The sequence below is a fragment of the Equus caballus genome, chromosome 18, assembly GCF_041296265.1.
Source record: "Equus caballus isolate H_3958 breed thoroughbred chromosome 18, TB-T2T, whole genome shotgun sequence".
In the NCBI taxonomy this organism is placed as follows: domain Eukaryota; kingdom Metazoa; phylum Chordata; class Mammalia; order Perissodactyla; family Equidae; genus Equus; species Equus caballus.
In genome coordinates this window covers 39914711-39934618 of record NC_091701.1, presented here as the reverse complement: position 1 = coordinate 39934618, position 19908 = coordinate 39914711, and the positions used below count along the sequence as shown (strand labels likewise).

General features: G+C 37.7%; 1 protein-coding gene across 14 annotated transcripts in view; it reads left to right on the top strand.

Annotated features, from left to right (window-relative positions):
* CCDC148 (coiled-coil domain containing 148) overlaps positions 1–19908 on the top strand; it is a 239841-nt gene that overhangs the window by 81305 nt on the left and 138628 nt on the right. For 9 of the 14 annotated variants that reach the window (XM_070241026.1, XM_023622960.2, XM_023622958.2 and 6 more), the window contains 4 exons: positions 5850–5932; positions 6136–6287; positions 7482–7577; positions 7658–7839. In XM_070241026.1, coding sequence (XP_070097127.1) covers positions 5850–5932; positions 6136–6287; positions 7482–7577; positions 7658–7839 — 513 coding nt within the window. The remainder of the gene's footprint in view (positions 1–5849; positions 5933–6135; positions 6288–7481; positions 7578–7657; positions 7840–19908) is intronic. The other 5 variants (XM_070241033.1, XM_070241031.1, XM_070241032.1 and 2 more) reach the window with 1 other exon arrangement.

The window sequence follows — 19908 nt, the reverse complement described above, 5'->3', positions numbered from 1 at the left end:
CATGCACACACAAAATGTCACCTTTTGTGGAGGGAATGTTGAGCCCATCAGAAAACATTTTTTGAAAATTTGCATAACTTGAAACATGATAAAAAGGAAAGTCATTAGGAAGTTTTAATTACGGTTGTCTCTCCTTATCCACAGGGGATATGTTGCAAGACGCTTAGTGGCTGCCTGAAACCGTGCATAATAGCAAACCCTACATACATTATGTTTTTTCCTATGCTGTACATAGATACCTACGGTAAAATTTAATTTATAAATTAGGCACAGTAAGAGATTAACAGTAACTAATAGTAAAGTATAACAATTATAACAATATACTGTAATAAAAGTTACCATAGATTTTAGCAACCTCAGCATGTGGTTTTTTTCATTCCTTATTAAGTTGAGAACTTTCACCTTTTCCCATAAAGGAAGCATTTTATGGCTTCTCTCTGGCATATCCAAATTGCCAGCATCACTATTCTTGCACTTTGGGGCCATTATTAAGTAAAATGAGGGTTACTTGAACACAAGCACTGTAATACCATGACAGCTGATCTGATAACTGAGGCAGCTGCTGAGTGGCTAATCAATGTATGCAGTATGGATCCACTGGACAAACGGATGATTCACATCCTGGGTGGGATGGGGTAGGATGGTATGAGATTTTGTTACACTACTCAGAATGGCACTCAATTTAAAACATATGAATTGTTTATTTTTGGAATTTTCCATTTAACATTTTCTGACCCCGGTTGAGTGCGGGTAACTGAAACCGTGGAAAGCAAAACTGTAGATAAAGGGGAACTCCTATATGGTGCTCACTGGTGCAAGCTCAAAGGTAAGGGAAGACAGTGGCGAAAGTTTTTATCTTGGCTGTTCCACAACCTTCTTAATATGTGTATTAAGCTGTTCTTGAGATAGATAGAAGAGGCGTATGCATATCATTATGGAAAATAATTCTTTTGATTGACCTGGAATGACACAAAGACAATGGAAGGGAGAAACATTCAAGTAATAATAGCCTTAATGTCTTGAAACTTGTCAGGGCTCAAAATTGGACAAAAAGAAGAATTCCAAGATAATTTTCAGTGTTATTCTAGAAAGTAGGCTAATTTCAATATGTGTTCGGTGAAATTAAAAGCTAATAGTGAAAGGAGGAAAGTTAGAGAAATGGCTAGTTTTGTGGAGAATTTAGGCACCACCAGAAAATCGTTTAAGCTCTATTAGGTGTTTCTCATCCTTCAAAAATCGATATTCCCAGGGCTGCCCAGTGGCATAGTGGTTAAGTTCATGTGCTTTGCTTTGGTGGATTGGGGTTCTCAGGTTCGGATCCTGGGTGTGGACCTAGGACTGCTTGTCAAGCCACACTGTGGTGGCATCCCACATAAAATAGAGAAAGATTAGCACAGATGTTAACTCAGCAACAATCTTCCTCAAGCAAAAAGAGGAAGATTGGCAACAGATGTTAGGTCAGGGCCAATCTTCCTGACGTACACACACACACAAAAATCGATATTTCCTTTTAATAAAAGATTAAAAGTAAAATATTCTTATCACTATAAGAGACTCCATTTGAGAATGTCAGGCCCGCATAAGGTAGGGACCTACAATGACATCTCACCTTTGTTGGGTAATTTTGTGCGTGCCACGTGATATGTTAAGTGTTTTACACGCTTTATTTCATGCAATTCTTACAACACCCAACAGAGTAGGTATCATTTCATCCCCATTTTACAGATGAGAACCTTGAGGTTCAGATGGTTAAAGTTATTTGCAGAGGGTTAATCAGCCAACTTATGTGAAGGTGCTATTGGAGCACTCGCTTTTAACTCCTGTGCTCCATGAACTTGGAGTGGAGCAGCTTTTTCTTTCTTTCACAGGGTCCCATTCAGGCCACCTGAGATCTAAATGGTCTAGTCTTGCTAGAAAAAAAGATTTTGCTAAGCTTTAATTCTCTGAAATCTGTACTAAGGAAACTAGACATATAAAATTTCCAAATATAAAATTATATTTTATATTTAAATTTATAAAATTTAATATTTAAATTTATAAAGTTATATTTAATATTTAATATGCTTTCCCAAACTACATCCCTTGAAGATCTTGATACACTTTCCCAAGGGTACTTTCTCCCTTGTTTCAGAATGACTGGTTTAGAGTTTAAGGAGCAAGTTATTTGTCTTGGCCATGTGGTAAAAATTACCATTTTTATTTTAATAAGAATTTTGCAATAATAAAATTTGGAGGGTTTATTTGTATGCCTTACTACTTTTACTATAATACCTACAAGGGATGTTTTTATAACCAAATCTCTGTTATAAATATGTGCAGTCTCTTGCTAATAATTTTAGCTTTAAAGCCTTATTTAAAAAAAAAATTTTGGGGGGAAGATTAACTCTGAGCTAACTACTGCCAATCCTCCTCTTTTTGCTGAGGAAGACTGGCCCTGAGCTAACATCCATGCCCATCTTCCTCTACTTTATATACAGGACGCCTACCACAGCATGGCTTTTGCCAAGTGGTGCCATGTCCGCACCCGGGATCCGAACTGGTGAACCCTGGGCTGCTGAGAAGCAGAACATGTGAACTTAACCAATGTGTCACCGGGCCAGCCCCCTAAAGCCTTATTTTAAAGGTATCACCATTATACAGAGGATATACACAGAGGATGTCATGGGGTTTTTACCAACAATTAAATGTTGTCTGGAAATGCATCTTTAAAGATGAGATTGAGACTAGTATTGACTTTGTGTGATTCAGGGCACCAGAGAACTCTCTCTGAGCCCAGCTCCTGAGCTCATTCCTTAGCCAATGGTTGTGAGACTTCCTCCTGTGGTCTCTGTGGTACCTCACTTGGGACAGACTCTTCAAGAATAAGAAGTGGATCAAGTAGCTGAGTCTAAGGTCCTAAGCTGTCTGAGCTGCTGAGATCCTTCCTTGTAGGGACGGTAGAACTTTGGCTTTAGTCTGCTCTGGTGGCTTAATTTTCTGCCGATTCCTGGCTGCTAGTTCCATTCATTGAACTTTAACATACTCTCTTGCTGTGCTTTTCACGATCCATGTCCCTTGGCTTATTGTTTGCTTAAATGGCTTCTGACTCTACCACTCTCTTGCACCCCATGTTTCACTTATTCTGCTGAAATTGGTAACTAATTGGTTACCCTTGAAATCTCAGGAAGCTCTGGGTGATTTTGATGTTCTGAGGAGACTGACTCTATGCCTAGAACTTTGGCACCAACCTGGAAGTCCACTTCCGGTCTTACTGAAAGTAGACTCCTGAGAGCTCAAAAACACCCTTCACCACCCTTTATCTTGCAGCAGTTGCATTGCAACTGGGCATACCTAGGAAGAAGATTAATATATCATCTAGGTAAATGGTCACACAAAATCTCAGGAGGTGGTTTTGTAGCACCATTATATTCAGTGGTATCAGAGGACAGGCCAATAGCATTAGAAGGTACTTAAACTGGGAGATTTGGACACGGAAAGTTGCCTTCCCTTTGTGTTCTCTTCAGATGTGGAGGAGGTTGTGTGTGCTGCATACAACTTGGTGAACACTCAGGACCTAGTCTAGCATGTCGGTGATGAACAGGGCAGGGGTCTCTTCTCTAGAGTTACCATTTTTAATGCTCTTGAGTCCATCACAATTTTTATCTATATTTCCTAAATCACATTCTACAAAACAGAAATATTCTTCAAGATGCTCCATGGAGAATAATGAATTTCATGGTCCTATAAAGTAGGAAAATACTTTATATTTCATCCTCTTTTTGGAGAACTTCAGTGCACTTTAGCATAACCAAGTTTCTGAGAAATCCTACACTCTAGAAACTTATCTGATTTTGTTTAGTTCACCATTTCCATTTTTCCTACCATCTCGTTGACATTCTGTTTTATAGAACACAATTTGGGAAATGTTAGCCTGCAGTCACAAGCTAGTCCCAGAAACTGATAGTTCTTGAGAACATAAAAAAAAGCTTTTGAATTTTGTTGGGCAATCAGGACAATTAGAGAAATGGGCTGGTCTTGTCTGATGGGTCAGGGTTGTTAATTGAGGAAGCCAGGATGGAGCTTACTAGAATTATTACATGTAAAGTAGCAGGTTGATCCCCTGTATGAACAAAGCCACTTCTCCTCTTGCTTTCTATCTTCCACTAGGGCTTTCTGGGTGCTGAAAATATAAGGGAGCTGAGATGGTTGGTTTATAAGTGCAATATTTTTGTTTAAACAAATCCATTATGAAATAACTTTTGGCTTTACTCCACTATTATGAACCCATCCTCCATGCAACAGTTTCAAATGTAATCTTAAAAATACTTCTGGCAGGGACCGACTGGGTGGTGCAGCGGTTAAGTGTGCACTTTGGCGGCCCAGGGTTTGCCGGTTTGGATCCCTGGTACGGACATGGCACGGCTTGGCACACCATGCTGTGGTAGGCGTCCCACATATAAAGTAGAGGAAGATGGCCACAGATGTTAGCTCAGGGCCAGTCTTCCTCAGCAAAAAGAGGAGGATTGGCAGTAGTTAGCTAAGGGCTAATCTTCCTAAAAAAAAAAATCTTCTGGTAGGGCCCGGCCCAGTGGCATGGTGGTTGAGTTTGAGTGCTCCGCTTTGGCGACCTAGGGTTTACAGGTTTGGATCCTGGGCTTGGACCACGCATCTCTCATCACGCCATGCTATGGCAGCATCTCACAGACAAAATAGAGGAAGATTGGCACGGATGTTAGCTCAGGGACAATCTTCCACAAACAAAAAGCAGGAGATTGGCAACAGATGTTAGCTCAGGGCCAATCTTCCTCACCAAAAAACCCAAAGCAAAACAAAAAACTTCTGACAAAAAGCTACATGCTGGAAAAGTAGACAGTGAAGAGCCATCTACAATATCTCCCCTCCTTTATACATTCAAACAAAACTTCTGTTTCATGTAAGTGAATTGTCTTAGAAGATGATGGCACATATATTAAAATAGAATACTATGAAGCTGTTAAAATAAATGATAATTATGAAATTATTTAGAAATGTCTTAAAAAGTATTACTCAAAAAACCTCCAGTATAAAATCGTAAATATGCCATGATTACAACTATTTAAAATATACAAGCATGTAAACAAAGGCTGGAAACTTACATGCAAAAATAAAACATTGTATTCAATTATTGTAATTGTTGCTATTTCTTATTTTATATCATTTTAATGTATTTGCATAATCATAATAAATCAAGACTCTTTTCTATGATTTCATTAAATCTGCCATAAGCAAGGGATAGGCTACAATATTTTTGGATGTCCATTTAGAGCTAGTTATGATTTTACTCTAAAAATGGCTGTATTTAAATAATATAGTAAAAGACCATTAAGATTTATTACTTTTATTAGTGTATAAAAATAAAATATACTTTTACTCCCATTTCCTTAGTTTAGGACCTTATCATCTCTTAACTTTTAAAGTAACCTCCCTGTTGGTCCAGGTTTGCCTCCTCTTCATCTTCCATTTTTATTCATCACCCCTCCTTCCAGCCCATCCTCCATCTTGCTGCCTTGGGAAACTTTCTGAAACACAGATCTGAGCTGGCCAGGTCAGCTTAATATCCCTCAGCGGCTTCCCGATGCTCAGCTCTCTCTCCACATGAGGCAAAGCTAGGCTATGCCACGTGCTTGCCTTTGCTCATGCTGTTGCTTCTGCCTAGAGTGTTCACTTCCGATTCCTTCTGTCTCAGTGTCTCGCAAGGAATGTAGTGTATGGTCTGAATCAATGAACAGGTGAATGAAACCACATTGGATTGAGTATATCTACCACTAGCTGTTTTTTAAACCTACATATATGTTTGTGGTTGTAAAACAATTGATTAATATCTATTTCAGATGTAAAATGGAATCAGAAATAAAATTCTTTCTCACTGAAGAGAACATTGGAAGTGAATGTCTTTCTGACCTAATGAATTTTGGTGAGATTTTTTTGCTCCTATATTTAAAGGGGAGTTTTGTTCTGAAGATGAAAGTGGGCCACTCACTTCATGTTCTTTTAATAGTAACTGCTGTTTGTTTTTTTCTAAAGGAATCCAAAAATAAATCTGCATTTTAATGACCTATTCTTGAAGAAACTTAAAATAATAAAGTGTCACCTTGATTTAACTTTGTTTCCCCGTAGAACAAGAGTTATCAGAGGAATGGTGCACATATCTTAAAAATGTGATAGATCCTGTTCAGCAATTGAGAGCAGATCTGAAGTACAGACAGCATCACATTTCACAGCATTCACACTCACATACTGAGTTTAACTCCGTGAAAGTACTGGAAGAGGTCAGTGTATTACCTTTATTTTTAATAATGTAACATTCCATTTTTGTCCCCACCAGAACGCTTTGAGATAAGAAATAAACATGTGTGTCTTATGTATTTAAACAGAAGGTGTAGCAAATTCTGTCTACTCGATATCTTAAAATGCCCCTGAATTTGTCCAAGCATGCTCATTTCCCACTGGGAATGTTACGGTGGCTTCATAACTGGTCTCCCTGCTTTCCATTCTTGCCCCTCCTTCCAGTGCATTCTGGGATCCTACCTTCAGTGCAGAGGAACCAAGTCATCCCCCTGGTAAACCCCCTCAGCTCTTCTGCTGGCCTATAAGGCTTCCCTGTACATCTGCGCCCCACTCTGCTTCTTCAGTGTCATCTACCTGACACTCCCCGTTTCTTCCTGGATCTTGATACACTGACGCTGGCCTTCTTTTATTCCTCACATATGCCAGGCTCCTTCCTGTCTCAAGGCCTTCACACTGGCTGTTTCCTCTGTCCCACTGACGGCACTTTCTGTCATTTTGGTCTTAGCTGAAATGTCCTCTCCTCTGAGAGGCCTGTCCAGATCACCCACATGAGAAGCCACAGTCACTCCCTATTACCCCACCCTGTTTTTACATCACTTTCCCTGTTTTTACATCACTCTGATACTTTCTTATCTAATTTTTTATTAGTTTATTGACTGTCTCCCTGACTAGAGCATAAGTTCCATGATATTAATTGTGCTAGATGTAGGCTTTTAGGTGATTTTTCTTACTCTATTTTTCAGTTATTCTGTTGTGTTTTTATATTGCTTTCATAAATAATAATTAAAAAAAAATTAAAACTCCATGCCAAGCTGGGAATTAGAGGCAAGGATGCAAGGGGAGAAAGCAGTGATTGAAAGAGTGACCATCCGGTAAGCTCTCTGCCTTACCACAAAAAAATCCACATGTGAGTGCAGAGTGGCTATGGCCCCACTGTATTTCCTGAGCTCATTTTTGGGTTAGGTGTCTGGAAGCCCCATTGAGGCTGCTTTGTCTGATGAGCATTGCCAGGGGATGGCATCTCTTGAAGCCTCTTCCTCAGGTCCTCAAAGAGAATTTCTCTTATCTGATTTTTCATAACTCATTGGCTTTTGAGAATAATTCCTGTGACTTTAAATATAAATCTTGGATGAATCACAATAATTTGCACACTGCTTGTTCTAAATGTCCTACAGGTTGACTTCGTTAAGAAACAATTGAAAGCTGTCTGTGAAAGACTTAGCCTGGAGCAACAGAAAATAGAAAATAATCTTTCAGACTGGATTATGAAAGTAAGTGTAAGGCAGACAGTAATTTGTTTATCAATTTGTCATTTGTATTAAACAAAACAATCATATAAATTTTTTTTCAGATACTAGATCATTCTTCAGAAGACAGGAGTAACCTGCTTAGTGAACTGCCCACGGAATTAGGAACTTTGGAATGCCCATACCCTGATTTGAAATCTTCAATCCTTAATGAGTTCTATAAATTTACAGAGAAATATCAACAGAGACTTCAAGATTTTGATCTGCAGTTGGAAGACATATACAGGTGATAAGATAGAATGACTTGAATTATCTAGATTTGCCACAACTTTTATTTTTTGTTGGGGGTTATTATACTTCTGATTTACTATTTTCATAGTTACTGTGTGATTGGAATACAGTCAATCAATAAATGTTTAGATTGACTATTTGTGGAATGGGGAGGTTTTTTCTCTAAAATAATTTCCCTGAAATAATGATTTTAAAGACTTTTATAAGGTTGAAACATGATGAAAATACCCCTTACTGAGCTCTATACTACACAGGTAAGAAATATTTTTCTAACATGAAGTTTTAGTAACTATGAATTTTCATTTCAAGATATGAAGCCCCTCTTCAGTGGAAATTTACAAATCAATATTGGTAATTGATTACAATGGAAAAGGTACCTATGGAATTATGTTACTTATAATCCATTGTGATTTTGTCCTACGGTGAACACAAAGTATATTTTGTAAATTTTTCAAAACACGTTAATTTTTTTCCTAGAAAATGTACTTTTGGTTGTATCCTGAGAATGACAATCTTCTTCTGAATGACAAATATAATGTTAAGTGATTTGAAATCCAATTTTGGCAGGGTCATCTTCTCTAGTGTAAATTCTATATTAAAATCCATTTAATGAACAAACTCAGAAATGCCACCATGGGTCAGATCAATAGTCTACCTTATGTAATAGTCTACTTTATGTAATGAAGTTTCTGGGGAACATTTTGCAGGAAAACATGCTTTTTATTGTATTATGTTGACCTAAAAAGTATCTCCAAAGAATATATATTTAAAAAGAAAGGAAAACTATCAAAGGGGCACATTTATAGTAAATTAAAAGTAAATGGCTCTTACTTTGAAATAGAAGAAAATAAATATGACAAATATTTTTATTTCTTGCATTTCTTAATGTATTGCCTGTAATTGAAACTCTTCTGTGTGAAATTACTACTATTAAGAAATGAACAACAGCAAGAAATGAATAGCAACCTTACATCCTACCAAGTAGAGTTATTTGCTTTAGAAGCTTCTCCACCAAACTCTTCAGTTACAGCTTCCATTTGTCTCAGCACACTCTGAGAGGCAATCCTACATGAAGTCTGAGTCTTTCCAGACCTAAGCTTCTTTTTTACCTCTCTGTGGCAATGGTCACGTGTTCCTCCCAGGCAGACACCTTTGGGTCTCTTAACAACCCCTTCCCTCCCTGGCTCTCAGCCTGCCATTTTTCCTTTGCACTTTGTAATAAAGCTGAGAAGAAAAATTAATAATAGATCATTTATACATGTTGATTGATTAATTAATTACACTTTAATTGAAACAGTCACAGTGCACTGTCAACTCAACCATGCACTTCATTTCAGTGATTAATTGTAAAATAAACATTCTCCCTCCCTTCCCCATCCCCACCTTGTAAAGGAGATTTTAGAACTCATCAAGCAAGAGGAAGAGGTTTTTTCTTTTTGGAAGAGGGGACATTACAATCAGGCTGATTGTGACTGTGAAGGAGGTAAATCGGACTCTGTCCTTTTAAAGCAAGTTGGCTGACCCATAAGCTTTCCTCCCAGATGGCATCTTGTCCCCCCAGGAAAGTTGGCTGAGATTGTGGTTTTTAGGTTAGCACCTCCTAAACGTGGAAAAGTTTGCCTTTGCAGCCTATAATGGCTCCCTTCCACTAAGACCTGTCCTTCACAGCCCATTTTCCTACTTTCCTTTTAATCTGAACTCAATTTCTGCTCTTCCTCTGTGCATCCCTGTGCCACTAAGAAAAAGCTGAGCCTCACAGCTCCCTTGCCTTACTGAAGATTAAGTAGAGACTAGGATGAATATACATCACATGCTAAGGTTTCTGCAGAGGGAAGAAACACTGAGGAAAAAATCACTTAGGAAGCTTAATGGAGGAAGTAAAATTCACTATGGAGTCTGAAGAAGAAGGGTTAGAATAAGGCAAATGAGAGTAGGGAGAACATTTTAAGACGGGATATTAAATGACTAGACTGTAAACCCCTTAAAGACAAAGTCATTTATTGGCAATATTTGTATCCTTAGCACCTAGCACATCCTGGCACATAGCATCTTCAAATAAACGATTGCTCAATTGAGTCTAATTACAGGTGAAAACAATGAAGATGAGAGTGGCACGGCATGACATGGGTGCTGAAGGGATCTACTTCGGAGGAATATATGTTCATGAATTCTAGTTTACTAGTCTGCTTGTCACATATGATTATCCAAAATAAATTTTTTATAATTAATGATGTTTTACTTGATGAATATTTATTGGGTAATCCTTAGTATACAGTGGTCTCTGCTAAACTCATTGATAGGAGGTGCAACAGACAGACTAGACTAGAATATGGGCTTGCAATATTTAGGGGAAGCAACACGTATGCTTGTATCCTGACCAAATGAAAATTACATGCAAAGATCAACTGAAGAGACTATTTTATAAATATGTTGGCAGTGAATGATGAAGCATTGATAACACTGAATGAGGTTTGAAGAGTAGTTTCATTGAAGAGAAAGAGAATAAATGGGCTGTTTTGAATGAACACAGAGGTGGTGGGCATCAGCAGTCTGTGGCTGGTGGGCAGTAAGGCATGTAAATATACTGTTCTAACCAGCACAATGAATTATGTGTTCAACTGTAATATTCACTGGACTTCTAGTTTGCCAGTGTCTGCCATTATTTTGATATGACCATTTTCCCTTTTGGTTCTAGTTATTATGCCTTGTGAGAATTCACAGAGATGGTGTACGTATATGTGCACACCTATACAAGTGAACGTGTGTGTACTGCTGTGTCATAAGGTGGTCGAAACATCTGGGAGACGTTTTTAAATTACAAGTAGTTTTCATTGGGCTAAAGGCAGTGGACACCGTGGTTAATCCCAAGATTTATTCTAATTCTCCCTATTTTGTAGCACCTTGCTGGTTTGGTTTGGAATGAGTGCATCCCCGGATCTAAAGGTAGGCCCTGGTTGGAAGTGTGTACTAGTCAGTAATCTCATTTCCCCAGGCCACAGCAACTAGTTCAGGGTGGTCCAAATCAGGGCAGAGCTCAGAACTTTTGTTAGATTCTTATGAGAAGTAAGAAGAAGTAAGTTTCTTCTCTGTGGATGTATCAAGAAAGTACATAGCTGAGGTTGCTGCTGGCAGCCATCTTGTAAATGAATGAAAACAGCACACAAGGAGAGGACAGAGCCAAGATAATGATGGGAGAACTGAGCCAGTGCCCTATTTGAACCGCACAGGAAGGCAACTTCACTGCTGGATTTTCAAGAGCATTTAGTTGACGTTATTATCTTAATCCAGTCTGAGTTGCAAGTAACTAAAAACAGTTTAATACAACAGTTGATTTGATTTCAAAATATTCATGACTCATAAAATTAATCTGTCAATTTAACACAATTGCAATTGAAGAATTGTTAAAATTTATTCCAAAATTTATTTGGAAGATTAAGCTTGTAAAATCAGTTTCAAAATGAATAATTGAGGGTGGGGTGGGAGGGTGGGGGAAAGAGGTGAAACTTGTATAGCCAAACATAAATCTATATTTTATTATTAAAGAAAATTAGAAAGTTGTATATTTCTGTGGAATATGTAGCAGATCAGTTAAACAAAATAGAAATATAGAAAACAGAAAATATCTATAGTAATTTATTATAAAGGGAAAATTTCAAAACTGTTGGGGGAAGATTGGATTATTTGTAAGACAGTACAAAGTAACAGGCAATTGGAAAATAAGGTTAGATCTCTTCCTTATTCTGTATGACTCAGTAAACTCCAGGTGCATTAAAATGTAAAGAATAAAAAACATCATAAACGAATTAGATAAAAATAAAAATAAATATTAAGTAATCTTGGAGTGGGGAGGTTTAAAACCTGTTACCTGCAGTGAAAGTCATAAAGAAAAAGTTTAAATAAATGCAATGACATAAACATTAAAAAAAATCTAATAGGATGGTTTCTCAGCAATTTTAAATCTTTAAAGAATCAATAGGGATTTCCAGTTTCCAGTCCAGCATACGAGGAGCTTAGAATTTGCCAGTCTGCTCTAACAGCAAGTAAAAAGCGGAATAAACTGAAAAGTCAACAACTCTTCTTAGATACGTCAGAGAAGTAAGGTCACAGGGCAAACCACTGCCCCCAAAATTGGAGAGACAGTCAATACGGAGAATCACAGCTTACCTGAGAATAAATCCATAAGCAGAAACCTCAATGGGAAGCAGTGTTGGGGTAGGAAAACCAGAACTGTTATTTGATGCGGGGTCGGTGAGCCGAGGAGTCAAAAGAAAGATTTCTTAGACTCTCAAGATCTGGCAGGAGTGCTCTTTTATTTAGAGAATAGTGTGGAATAGCATGGGGACAGGACCCATGGGCAGGCAGAGCTGGTGCGTGGGGACAAGAACCACGGGCAGTCAGAGCTCCTGCTGCTGCCCTGAGTTGAGGGTTAGGGCTAAATTTAAGGCATAGGTATGTGAGTCATCTCTTTACGAAGACAAAGGAAAGAACATGAAAAAAGTTAAAATGGTATCAGTGCAGGTGGGGTCTGGTCATTGGGTGATCCCATGACTTTTAGACAAGAATCAAATTGGATTAAGTAAAGGTTAGAAAGGTTAGAAGCCACTACCCTAAATTAGTTACATGAGATTGCCAGACAGCACCCAACTTAAGTTCTTGCCTCTGGCATTAAGAGTTTCTAGAGATAAGGCCATCCCCCTTCTTCCTGGCACAGAGAGGGAGGCATCTTTACAGATAGAGGTTTCCCTTAGAAATGTAAATCTTTCCCAACAAAGGGACAAGCAAGCAAATTCCACTCCTTGGAGCCTGCTTCTCATCTGTAGTTTTAAAAGTAACCAGCCTAAAAGTCCTCATCATAAACTGTTTTAAAATTAAGCAGCCTAAAAATCCTCATCATTATTGACAAATTGCTGGAAGCTGAGTGTGGACAACTTTGAGAGTTAAAAGGTCTATGGGGCCTTAGTCATGGCGTGTTCCCACACTTTTGTGAGTTTTACCTCCAGGAGTTCTACTAGGTTCTCACAGCACATATCTGGGAAAAATCCCCCTGTGCCTCTGGCAGAGGGAGGGGAAAAGGAATCATTTTGAAATGTTCCAGAGCATTCTGTTCTTCTTAATAAGGGCTGCCCTCAGGAGAAACAATTTTATCAGAGCCTAAACTGCTGGGGTTTTATCAGAGCTTAACCTACCTGGGGGCAGGAAAATACCCAACTACAGCCAGCTTTAGCCTTCCATGTGGGGGAAGGGAAATAACCCAACTCCAGCCCTCACTAGCCATTGTGTTCCACCTAAGGGAGGGAAAAACTGAGGAGGACTGGTGAAGTTCACAGTCCAGGGGCACAGACTCACCATAAGACTGAGACCTAATCATAGGACTGTAGAACGCTTCTCCTCCCCTCACATCTTATCACTATGTTACTCCACAGTTCCTTTTACCTGGTACATTATGCCTGCCCTTCCAGAAAAAAAAAATCACAAGGCATACTAAAAGGCAAAAAATACAATTTGAAGAAAAAAAGCAATTATCAAAACAAGAGTCAGGTATGGCAAGAATGTTGGAATTATCAGACCAGAAATTTTAAAAAACTATGATTAATATTCTAAGGGCTTTAGTGGAAAAATTAGACGACATACATGAACACATGGATAATATTAGCAGAGAGATGGAAATTCCAAGAGATAATTAAAGAAATGTTAGACATCAAATACAATAGAAATGAGGAATACTTAGATGGGCTTATTAGTAGACTGAACATGGCTGAAGAATGAATCCGTGAGCTTGAGTATGTGACAGTGGAAACTTCAAAAACTGAAAGACAAAGAGAAAAAAGACTGAGAAAACCCAGAAAAGAATATCCATGAACTGTGGGACAGCTACAAAAGGTGTAACATATGTGTAATGAGAATACAAGAAGGAGAAGAAAGAGAGAAGAACAGAAGAAATATTTGAAGCAACAGAGACTGAGAATTTCCCCAAATTAATGTCAGACACCAAACCACAGTTCTAGGAAGCTCAGAGACCACCAAGGATAAATAACAAAAAAACTACATTTAAGCAAATGATGTTCAGACTTCAGCAATCTCGCTCCTTGGTAGTTACCCAAAATAGTTGAAAACTTATGTCCACACAAAAACCTGCACGAGGATCTTTATAGCAGCTTTATTAATGATTACCAAAACTTGGAAGCAACCAAGATGTCCTTCGGTAGGTGAAAGGATAAACTCTGATACGTCCAGACAATGGAATATTACTCAAAACTGAGAAGAAGTGAGCTATCAAGCCATGAAAAGACATGGAGCAAACTTAAATACATATTACTAAGTGAAAGGAGCCAATCTGAAAAGGCTACATACTGTATGATTCCAATTCTGCGATGTTCTGGAAAAGGTAAAACTATGGAGACAGTAAAAAGATCTGTGTTTGCTGGAGATTAGGGGGACGGAGGTATATATAGGCAGAACACAGAAGATTTTTAGGGCAGTGAAACTATCTGTATGATACTACAGTGGTGGATACATGTCATTATACATTTATCAAAATGTATAAAATTTACAACACCAAAAGTGAATCCTAATGTAAACTAAGTGATGTTTATGAAGCAGGCATAACACTGATAGAAAAACATTGCATGAAAAAGAAAACTATAGCCTAACCTCACTTATATTTATTGATGCAAAAATCCTAAATAAAATATTTGAGATATACATACTGGCAACAAAATTAGACAAGAGAAAGGCACTAGAGTTATAAAACATAGAAAGAAGTAGGTAAAATTACCTTATTTGCAGATAATGCATTTTTATTTGGAAAATCCACAGCATTCACCAGAAAAATCTGTATAAGTAATAAGATAATTTAGTAAAATAGCTGGGTATAAAAGAATATAAATAGACTCAAACCTGTTTTTATATATAAACAATGGCCAGCTAGAAGATATAATGAATGAAAAAACAGTTTGCAATCGCAACAATAAATATAGAATATCTAGGAACTCATTTAACAAGAAATGTGTAAGATCTATACTATAGGAAGAAAACATTAAAATGTTGCTTAAGGACATAACACTCGAACAAACCATACCTCATCTTTAGAAGAGAAAATTCAACAATTATAGTTATTTCCCCTCTAGTCTAAAAGTTTAATGCAATTCTAAAAAAGTTACTTACAGAATTGAAAACATTAATCTGAATTTTAGCTGTACGTGGGAAAAATAGAAATAAGCAAAAATAGCCAGGAAGATTCTAGGGGTGGGTGAAGCAATAATGAAGGAGGACTATTGCTATCATATATTAAACATTTTATAAATGATATCATGTTGTCATGAATAGATAGGTCAATGGATGTGATTTTGGCCTGACAATCAGAAATACTTGCATAAGATTTGGATTCAGAATTAAGTAAGGGGGAAAAGAGGCGGGGAGTGAGGCCTTCATGTTGCTCCCATGGATCATGCTCTGCAGTTGCAGCTTCCTGAAGTGGTAGGCGGGACTTTCCTAATCATGACATAGGCATTGTGATTTTCTGGGAGCTGGAAATTGCTCCTCTAGCCCTTCCAATTATGTCATATAATATCTAGTTATACATTCCTTTATACTTAAAGAATTTGAGTGGTGGCTGTCATCTGCCATTAAACCCAACCAATGTGTAAGGATGTGGGAAAATAAGTATTTCATATTTTGCTGAAGGAAGTCTAAATTGGTGTAACTTTTCTACAGAGGGCAAGTTGGTAGGACTTACCACATACATTTATCACATACAAAGCACATACCCTTTGTCCCAATAGTTTCTACGTCTCAGTAATATATCATACAGTAGTCTCCTTTATCCATAGTTTCACTTTCCGCAGTTTCAGTTACCTGTGATCCAAAAATATTAAATGGAAAATTCCAGAAATAAACAACTCATATGTTTTAAATTGTGTGCCATTCTGAGAGTAGTGTGATGAAATCTCGTGCCATACTGCTCTGTCCTGCCTGGCACGTGAATCATCCCTTTGTCTAGTGTATCCACACTGCATATGCTACCTGCTCATTAGTCACTTTGACCTTCTCAGTTATCAGATCGACTGTCACAGTATCACAGTGCTGCTGTTCAAGTAACCCTTATTTTACTTAATAATGGCCCCAAATCATGAGTAGTGAGGCTGGCAATTTGAATATGCCAAGGAGAAGCTGTAAACTGATTCCTTTAAGTGAAAAGGTGAAAATTCTTTTTTTTAATGCTTTTTTTGGTGAGGAAGATTGGCCCTGAACTAACATCTGTTGCCAATCTTCCTCTTTTTCTTTTTTTTTTCCCTCCCCCAAGCCCCAGTACATAGTTGTATATCCTAGTTGTAAGTCATTCCAGTTCCTCTATGCGGGACACTGCCTCAGCATGGCTTGACGAGCGGTGTGTAGGTCCATGCCCAGGATCTGAACTGGCCAACCCTGGGCTGCCAAAGCAGAGCATGTGAACTTAACCACTCAGCCATGGGAACAGCCACAAAAAGGTGAAAATTCTTGACTTAAAAAGGAAAGAAAAAGATAGTATGCTGAGGTTGCTAAGATCTACAGTAACTTTTATTACAGTATATTGTTATAATTCTACTTTATTATTAGTTATTGTTAATCTCTTACTACACATAATTTATATATTAAACTTTATCGTAGGTATGTATGCATAGGAAAAAACATATAGGGTTCAGTGCTATCCATGGTTTCAGGTATCCACTGGGTGTCATGAAACGTAGCCCCCGAGGATCAGTGGGGACTATGTACAAATATACTGGAATATGCATACGGTGATAATTCATTGCAGTAGGTAAAGATTGAGGAAAGAATCTTGATATCAATAGGAACTAGTTTTATAGATTATTATAGAACTATACAATGTTTTATTTTACAAATTAAAAAAAAAAGAATGTGAATACTTACACTTACTGACGTGGAACAGTCCTCAAGGGTTAGGGTTAGGGTGTGGTATGGGGTTAAGCAGACAAAACAATGTGCAGTACACATTGTATAAAACAGGGAAAATTCAATGTGTACACACACACCCACATACATATATATTTGCTTTTATATGTCTGAAAGAATATGCAAATATTCATAAAATTTGTTGCCTCTGGGGAGGGGGCTAGATGCCTGGAGGGTGAATGTGAGGGAGAATTTTTATTGCATCCCTCCCTTTTGTTATACCTTTTGATTTTTGAAGCATGTGAATATATTATTATTCTAAAAACAAGAATTTTAAAAGGAAAAAATGACAAGCGTAAAAATTAAATGACAAATGGGAAGACATTGGTAACATATCAGGCACAAAAGATTGAAATCTCTAATATGTAAAGATACTCTGCAAATTGATTGATGAACAGTCAGAAAAGAAAAGGGACAAAAGAGATGAAGTGATTTATCACTCATATTTTCAAGAAATATTTATTGAGCAACTATTGGTATAAAATGAACAACAACTCCTGTATACATGAAGCAAAGTGGAAACACACAATGAACTATAAACACAGCACATAAGTAAATTATACACAGTAGTGTATTAGAGGCGATAAGTGCTATAAAAAAGTAGAGATAAGAGTAGAAGGGAAGTTTTGGGAGAGGGGGGCAGATGGCAATTTTGAATAGAAGTTTGGGGATAGGTCTGGTTGAAAATGTGACATTGAAGCAAGTCATTGAGAGAGCCAGCCATACAGAAATTTGGGATATGAATGTTCTAGCCCGTGTTTATTGAGGTGAGGATGTGCCGGCAAGAGGACAGGGAGATAGATGGAGAGAGTAGCAGAAGACGCGGCCAAAGAACAGGTGAGAGGTGGGACGTTTGGAGCCTTGTAGCTGTGGTAGAAGTTCAGATTTTACTCTGAGTGATACGGGAAGCCATTGGAAGCACAAGTGTAGAGTAACAAGACCTAATTTATGTTTTAGCAGGATCACCTTGGCAGTTGCTGTGTTTAAGATTGAGGTGGAGAGGGGCAAGAAAATATTGAACACTTAGGAAGTTATTAAAGTAATCCAGGTGGGAGATGACAGTGGCCTGGATCAGGAAGTGGAGGTGGTGTGAAATAGTCAGCTTTGGACATATTTTAATGGTAGAACCAACAGCATCTGCTAACAGATTTCATAAGGCATGTGAAGAAAAAGAGAGCAACAAAAGAATAGTCCAAAGCTTTTGGGTTGAGCAACTGGAAGGATGGAGTCACCATCAACGGAAATGGGGAAGACTAAGCAGGGTTTGGCTGTGAGGAAGATCAGGGGTTCAGGTTACACAGGTTGAGTTTCAGATGTTATGGGATATCCACGCACAGATTTTGCAAAGGCAGTCACTTATATGGGTTTGGAATTCAAGAGAGAGATCTGAATTGGAGATATATGTTTGTGAGTCATCAACGTGAGACTGAATGTGATCCCCAAAATAGTGAGTCAAGAGACAAAGGAGAAGATCAAAGACTGATCTCTTGAGTTTGCTGGTATTACAGTGTCAGTGAGAAGAGGGGTAACCAACTGAGAAAAGGTCTGTGAGGTATGAAGCAAACCAAGAGTGTGCTGACCTGAAAGGCAGGTGAAAAGGGAGTGGTCAGCAGTGTGAACTGAGGAGGGGTGACCCACTGAATAAATGCTGCTAAGTCAAATGAAATAGAACTCATACTTGACTGTTGGCTCTAGATGGAGGTTGTGCTGACCATTTTCATTGAAGAAGTGGGAACAAATGCCTGACTGGGCGGGATCTGAGGAGTGGGAGGAGAAAAGTGAAGACATTGAGTATAGACAACTCTTTTGAGAAGTTTTTTTGCAAGGGAGAGCAAGAAAAAAGGGTCAGACTTTTATGTTGTTGTAGTGGTTTTGTCTTTTGTTTTGCTTAAAATGGGAGAAATATCAGTATGTTTGATAGTGAGGAGAATAATTCAGTAATGAGATTTAGTATACAAGTGGAAGAAAGAGCACAGATGGTTCACCTACTACAGTACCAGGTGCAGATGCAGAGTATATGGAGCAGATGCTGGGAGGTGAATAGATGTCGTGGTGGCAGTCTGTTGAACTCTGGGTGGTTATTATAAATATAAATGACAAAGAAATTTATGAAAACCTCTTTACTCATCAAAGCAATGAAAATTTTTAAAATTCTCAAATTTTTACCTACGAAATGGTAAAACATAAAAAAAAATTATCCAAGGTTAAAAACATGAGAGAAATCAGTGTTTTTTATACATGACCAGTGTATAAACTCTTTTGGAAGGCAATCTGTCACCAAAAATCTTTATTAATGTGAATAATCTTTGTCTCTTTGCAAATAATCTTAAAGGAAATAATCACAAAAGTGAAATAAATGATTGGCTTCAAGAGTGTCCAGTATTGTTTTTTCTTTCTTAAGTGAGAGCAAAATCTTCAAAATGACTAAATAGCCAACAAATAGGGGATTAGCTTCATCAATTGTGATATATGTACACAACGAAATACCATACTGTCACTAGTAATTATATTAAGGAATTTTAAATGACACAGATAGTTGCAATAAGTCACTATGCAATTAAAAATTAGGGCATAAAACAGTTTGTATAACATGCATTCTCTTTTTTTTCTTTGCCTCTGAAAGTGTTACATCTATATGAATATAGCCACAGAAAAAAGACTAGAAGGTTATTCAACCAAATAAACAATAACAGTAGTTATCCCCAGGTGCTAAAATTATAAATAATTTTGCCATACATACTCTTTCTATTTTGTAAAGCAAACATACAGATTTTTAAAACTCTAAGTTAAAGAGGGAAGAGAAGACCATTGATATTTAAAGAATACCTTTTACATAATATAACAAGTACATGTCACTTTAATCCTCAGTACACCGCATACAAAAAGCTCTATTATCCAGATGAAGAAGCTACAGCTCAGCAGAAGGTGAGCAATTTCTCCAGAGATTATGAGCTAGTAGGTATTCTTCTGCCTCTAAATAGAAAGCTTTGCCCTCACACCACACCACTTGAAGCATTCACACGTACCAGGATGCTGATGAACTGGTTAACTACTAGACCAGGGCTATTTAATAGAAGTATGATGCAAGCCACAGATGTGAGCCATGGGTATA